The 7015-nt window shown below is 45.4% G+C and overlaps 1 protein-coding gene across 1 annotated transcript; it reads right to left on the minus strand.

The window, feature by feature from the left end:
• Positions 1 to 2671: 2671 nt before the first annotated feature.
• LOC131285940 (uncharacterized protein K02A2.6-like) lies at positions 2672 to 6796 on the minus strand. Its single transcript, XM_058314793.1, has one exon. The coding sequence runs from the start codon at positions 6794 to 6796 to the stop codon at positions 2672 to 2674; it is 4125 nt and encodes a 1374-aa protein (XP_058170776.1).
• Between the last annotated feature and the right edge of the window lie 219 nt (positions 6797 to 7015).

Here is a 7015-nt window from a genome sequence, read left to right on the forward strand (position 1 = left end):
GATTCGATTGAACAGGGGAGGATTTTTTCTTCTCCCTCCCTATCGCCATCGTCATCGGCACCATTGGGTGTGTTGGTGTACTGACCATCGACCCATCGACAACGGACTTCAATGCATTCGAAGGCTCGGGTCGAACAAAAAGGATATAACAATCTCGTGTACTGAAAACGTGAAATAGAGCGTAAACGAATATAATAACAGATCAATAATAGTCAAGTCAGCACGCGGAAGCTTACGTTTGTGCATGGATGAATTTATATTAATGGCTTTCTCCTCACGTGAGGAAAGAAATATATACCGAAAACAGAGTGAGGGAGAATTATTTTTCTCTTTAATTTGAGGTAAAACTTCAATAATATTTTTTCTGTTTATGAAATACTCCGCAAGGTGTTCGCAATCAAACGCGGTGAACGTGAATAGAAGGAAGGCAGCAGGAAAAGTCCTTGGAGACAAGAACAAACATTGATAACGCAATGCAATGGCTGCGAGCTACCAGGGGGGAACAAATTTGCCAATCGAAAAGTAAGTTTTCCGTACGTTTCCGTCCGCGTTTGCCCACACGGATATGCACCAAGGACTTTCGATTGCTTCCGAGAATCGAACGAGTCTTCTCGGTGGGCAGCTGGCAAAAAAAATAGCTGGAGCCCGTACTAGAGCAAACAAGCAACGAGCAGAGAAAACTCAAATTCCCAGAGGACGGAGGGGGGAGAAACAAAAAGGAATGGCACAAGTTCAGCTCATGTTCGACAACGGCTAAGGCTAGCCTCTGGTGTGCCCTGGTGTTTTTGGAGCGGGAGTTGCTAGGTGCGTCAGTGTTTGCGTGCCAATTCCTTGGGCACACCGAATCCATCCGACTAATTAGTGAGAGACACCATAATCGTTAATGCTCTAATTGATTGCCATTGGGAGCGTTTGTGTTCGTAAATTGCGCCCACCATTATTGTTATTACAATTATTATTGCTGTTGCTAACTGCGACTATGCGCAGAAGATGGTGGCGTCCCCGGGCGGGCACCACCCAAGTCCAACAAGTGGCCTCGGGTGAGTTTTCCAACCGCCAGGAAGTAAGCTCCAAAGTCGGTGTGTTTTAGGGAGCGTATAAATCATCCAACTGGTAAGGAGTGGAGTAAACATTTCGAGAATAATATATTTTTATATCTTTATGAACAGTTTCGCATGCCCATGGAAATGGTATGAAATGTCTTCTGCTTTGCCAAGTTTTGTATTGTTTTGTTTTTATCTTTAAACCCGTTAAGGTTGTGTAGTTAAATTTTAAACTTATTCTTCCAGATAAAGGCAGTCATCGATACATTTTTGTGATAAGAAGTTTGAGGTTGAGGTGTTTATGGAAGATGGTAAATGTAATTCTTCTTATCGAACCTGGGTGACTTTAACTAACACCTCAAGGATTTGAACTAAACCTCTACTTGGTAACCAAAGTTTCTGGTCACAACTACTGACATCTCTTACCAGTGAAAATGGGCTACCCGGTCAAGTTTTCCCCGAACCATTCCAGGTTTGAGCTAGCAAAGGAAACTAAAAAAGGAAACAACAGAGCATGAAGTGCGCAGCTGGTTGTTTTTACTGAAGGAAGCATACTCGTATCGATTGCATATTTATACGTCCAACTCGTATAGCCCGGAGGCGTGACAGCGGTAACCAACCAGAGCCAAAGCCCAGCACATTCTCCCAAAGTCGGTTCAAGTAAAACCTTCTTCATAGGAATACTATACCTTTCCACAAGCTCTGCATCGTAACACTTTACGATGTCCGCAGCCAGGGAGTGTGTCAAGTCTTTGTGAGCTCACAGATGTCGGTTACTGTAACTGTTTGCGGCTTTCAGGAGCTGATACAGTGAAAGTCTCATCCGGGTTTATATCTCCTTATTTCCAAAAGAGTCTTTACAGAAGGGTTGACTAATGGGAAATCGAAACTTCTAATGGAAATAAGAAAAACATTTTAGTTTCGGTCCGATTTTGAGGAAGATATTCTAAACGATGTCTTAGTAGATGTACCTTAGTTGTAGAGATTAGTCCCGTTGTAGATTTGACACTGATTTGAAAGAATTAATTCTGATCGAATAGATAAGGATCCCTTACAATTTTTATGGCTGGTAGAGTTTCAAAGTGGGCGAAGAGGACGTTTGAATGAGACACCCATATATTTTGAAGTAGTTCCTGAACGATCAGATAATCTCCTCCGATTTTCCAATAGGGGAACGGTTGTAAAGTGTTGCGGAAACTTTTCCTCTTTGGGAAACCAGAGAAATCGAAACGGTTGCCTATGTTCTGCGTCGTATTTGGCTACGGTGAGTTCTCAACGCAAGTGTGTTGGTTGTTTTGGGTTCGGTACACGTTTCCCTTTTTGGTGCTAACAGCAATATGGAACGTGCCCAGCCGTAGCCACAACGGTCATGCGTCCGAAGACCAGTTGATTGGAAGGCAACGGCTTGTGTACCACGGTATTATATCTCTTAGTTATTCACTTTCGGATCTCAAGGACTTGACCGTAACACGTGGTGACAATTCTCGAATGATCTCTCGAATGATCTCCTTTATTTCCTCAGCTGTCAAAACTGACATAAACAAGGGTGTAGTTTGTATATACCCCGTTCACATATCTATAGCAATTCTCCCCCTTGTTGAAGAAGAAGTTCCAGTAGTAGCATTTCCTTATAAGTTCAACCTTTGAGGAGGTTTCTTCGTCCGACTGGAGCGTCGTACGTTCAGCTCTCCGCTGAAGTCATCTGATCGGTCAGGCTCCGGCTCCGGGCTGTTCCCTCCGTCCGAACCCTTGATCTGCTCCGAAGCGATGTCGGTTTCCCGCTCGGACACAGGCAATGTACCAACATCCGTCTTTTCGGCATCACTCGTCGTATTCGTCGTGGCAGTAGCAGTTTTCGAAGAAGCAGATGGAAACACCTCTTCCGGGTTAGTTATGATGTCACCTCTCTGATGATCGCTCTTTGCACCAGTATCCTTCGCTGTACCTTGCAGATCAGCACCCACCTCTGAAATATGGTCGATGTGCCGCTCCCAGATACGTCCATCGTCTAGGTGCACATTGTACCTTAACTTCCCCACTCTCTCAGCAATTCTTCCGAATTTCCATTTGTCATGAGATAGGAAATCTCGTACACGCACCCGATCTCCGACCTGAAATTGTCGCACTTCCAAACCCTCCTTATTGGACTTATCCGATGTAGGTAGCATTAGGTCCAATCGCGATCGAATCTGCCTTCCGAATACTAGCATGGATGGCGATTTTCCCGTCGCCGGGTGTATGGTTTTGCGGTAAGTCAGCAATATATTGCACAGTTCCAGGTGGATCTGTGATTTGGAACACTTCACAGCTTTTAACTTGTTTTTAATAGTCTGCACATATCGCTCCGCTTGACCATTTGTAGCTGGATGATACGGTGCACCCATTTTATGTACCACGCCGTTCATCTTGAGGAATTCTTTGAACAGTACTGAAGTAAACTGAACGCCATGATCGCTCACTATAACTGATGGAATTCCAAATGTACTGAACAGCTCACGACACATGTTTACAGTATGTTCAGCCGTGATTGATTTGCAAATCTTAACCTCCGGCCATTTGCTGAAAGCATCAACGTAAATGAAGAAATATTTGTCCATAAATGGACCTGCGAAATCCACATGAACCCGTTGGAATGGCGCACTTGGTGTCTCCCAGCAATGAAGATTCGCCTTAGCCGGTTCAGGTTTGACCGACTGGCAGTCCGTACAGTTTGCTACCATTCGTTCTATCTCCTGGTCCATCCCAGGCCACCAGCAGTAACCCCGAGCAAGCGATTTAGTGCGAGTCGTTCCGAAATGCGCTGAATGTAGCTCTTCCAGCACTTTCCTGCGCAGCGATGGTGGTATGTAAACCCGAATTCCACGTAGTAAGCACCCTTTTTGAATTGTAAATTCTTGTTGGTCTATGCCGAACCGATCTTGCGCATCTACTGCTCGGCTGTGTCGAATTCCTTGAAGCAACTTTTGTATTTGTTTGTCCTTCGCCACCGCGTTCTCTAGCTCCATTGCGGTCAAAGGCAATGTTTCTATTTGGTTCAACTCTATTGCATCTGACTCTTCCATTTCATCTTCCGGATCAATAGTATTTAATGGCATGCGGGACATGGCATCAGCATTCGCGTGGTCTGCAGATTTCCGGAATCGAATGTTATACTCAAAACTTTGTAAGAATGTCGCGTAATGCTGCATCCGTAATGCTGACATTACTGGCAACCCTTTTTGTTCCGCGAAAATCTTGGTAATCGCTTGGTTGTCAGTGAGTAAGGTAAACTTCCGGCCGTATAGGTATTGAAAGAATTTCCTTACGCCAAATACGATAGCATAAGCTTCTTTGTCTACCTGCATATACTTTTGTTGAACTCGATTCAATGTTTGCGACGCAAACTGTATCGGCCGCTCCGAGCCATCCGGGTAAACGTGACTTAATACCGCTCCAACTCCGTATGGTGACGCATCTGTCGCCAGTAACACAGGTAACTCGGGTGTGTAATGTACCAAGCATTTCTCTGATTGGACCTGTTCTTTCACCCTCTTGAAGGAGTCGTTGCATTGCTTATTCCATTGGAAGGGAACATCCTGTTTGAGTAGGTTGTTCAACGGGTACAGAATGGTGCTCAAATTTTGTAGAAACCGTCCGTAGTAGTTGATTAATCCGACAAACGAGCGTACCTCTTCTCTGTTCTTTGGTGTCGGCATTTGCTGTATTGCTTCTACTTTCTTTTGGATCTTGTGGATACCATTTGCATCAATCAAGTATCCACAGTACTCGATTTTATCCGCAAAGAATTGGCACTTTTCCCTGTTAACCCGTATGCCTCGTTCGTTCAGTCGAGACAATACTTCCTCTAGTCGGCGCAGATGTTTTTGCTCCGTGTCTCCTGTGATCTTAATATCATCGAGGAAAACACTGACTCCCTCGATTCCTTGGAGAATTACTTCGATCTGTCTTTGCCAGATCGCGGGAGCTGATGCAATGCCGTACATCAGTCTGTTGGGTCTGTACAAGCCACGGTGAGTAGAAAGTGTTAGTATTTCCCGATCTTCTGGCGCCACTTCTAGCTGTAGGTATGCTTGGACCAGATCAATTTTGCTGAATTTCTTCCCTCCAGCAAGCGATGCGAACAGTTCATCAATTGTCGGTAATGGATGTCTGTCCACAACCAGATTCGGGTTAACTGTTTGTTTATAATCTCCGCAAATTCTCACCCGATTGTGTGCTTTCCTGATCGGTACTATTGGTGTTGCCCAGCTACTTGAATCTACCTTTGAGAGCACTCCTTCCTGCACCAACTTTTCCAACTCGTCTTCTACCATTTTTATCATATTAAATGGTAGCTTCCGCGCTTTGAGAAATACTGGTCGAGTGTTTTCTCTTAGCCGTAAGTGGGCCTGCATGTTGGAAATGCGCCCTATTGACGCTTCGAACACCTTAGGGTACCGCTCCAGCACTGCCTTGCAATCCGTTGCATGGTGATTCACGTCAGGCTCGACAGTATTCACGGATTCTGCCACAAGTCGTTGCCAGTCTATCTCCATCTGTACTAGCCATTCCCGGCCGACTAGGGGATGTTTGTTGGACTTGGTTACATACAGTGGTAGTAGCATTGTCTTGTCAGCTAGCTGCACTTCCACATCGAGTATGCCACGTACAACGATTGGAGTGTTGCAATAGCTCACAAGACTAGTTCCAGATTCCCGCAACTGCGCGTTTGGAAACAGTCTTCTTTGGTGTTCCTCACTCATGATGCTAACTGGTGACCCCGTGTCTACTTCAAACTTAATGATCTTTTGGTTTAGTGTCACATTTAACCAGAGTTTTTTGTAATGGGACGGTGCGCAAACTGTAAACACCTCCCGAATTTTGACACTTTCAACATGATGGGTTTGCGTAGTATCCCGTGATTCCATTTTCTTCTTTTTAAGGCACACTTTCGCTAAGTGGCCTTTAGTCTTACAGCACGAGCAGACGGTATTTTTGTGCTTGCATGTATTAGCCAAATGTGACTTATCCCCGCATCGATAACAACTAGGCTTCTCCGAGCTAGTATTGGGCCTTTCCGCACGGTTCGGTTTCTTCGCACCTTTACCAGGGGGATGGTACACCGCATGCATGTCTTGTTTTGGTGCACATCCTTCGATCTCTGTTCGGCCTTTTCGAGACAACTCCATGCCCACTGCTATGTCTCGAGCTTCCTGGAGTGTTAGTGTCCGCCGTTCCAGCAATCGATCTCGGATGTCACTACGTTTAATGCCAAACACAAGCTGGTTGCGCAGCGCCTTTTCTAAGTAATCCCCGAAGTTGCACGATGCCGCCATCCTCCGCAACGCCACCAAGTACTCGTCGACTGACTCCTCAGCCGAAGTAGCATCCTTGTCACCTTGTCGGCGACTATTGAACTTGTAGTTTTCAGCAATTTCTAGTGGCTGCGGACTGTAAAACTCATTCAGAGTTGTCACGATCTGGTCGTACGTCCGATCCCGAGGAGCATCCGGAGCAACCTTGTCGCAAATGACATCGTAGGTTTCCGTCCCCATGTAATGCAATAAGTAGTTCCTTTTTACTCTCTCCGCCGTCACTCCGTAAATCTCGAATGCGGTTTCGAGTCGATCCACCCACCGCAGCCATTTCGACTTGCGTCGGTCGAATGGTTCCATACCAAAATTTGGTGGTGGAGCAGTACCGGCAACTGTTTCTGCCGATGTATTGGAACTTGTATTCGGCGCACTGCCGGCATTATTGGTTCGATCAACCATCTCGTCGCCAGAACTATTATATCTCTTAGTTATTCACTTTCGGATCTCAAGGACTTGACCGTAACACGTGGTGACAATTCTCGAATGATCTCTCGAATGATCTCCTTTATTTCCTCAGCTGTCAAAACTGACATAAACAAGGGTGTAGTTTGTATATACCCCGTTCACATATCTATAGCACACGGTTTGTTTCAACTGGACGGATTGCAATGATAAGAT

Source organism: Anopheles ziemanni, chromosome 3 (genome assembly GCF_943734765.1).
Source record: "Anopheles ziemanni chromosome 3, idAnoZiCoDA_A2_x.2, whole genome shotgun sequence".
Classification (NCBI taxonomy): Eukaryota; Metazoa; Arthropoda; class Insecta; order Diptera; family Culicidae; genus Anopheles; species Anopheles ziemanni.

Bases quoted from the DNA above. Each gene is read 5' to 3' on its own strand.
- LOC131285940 (XM_058314793.1), bottom strand. From the start codon at position 6,796: ATGGTTGATCGAACCAATAATGCCGGCAGTGCGCCGAATACAAGTTCC.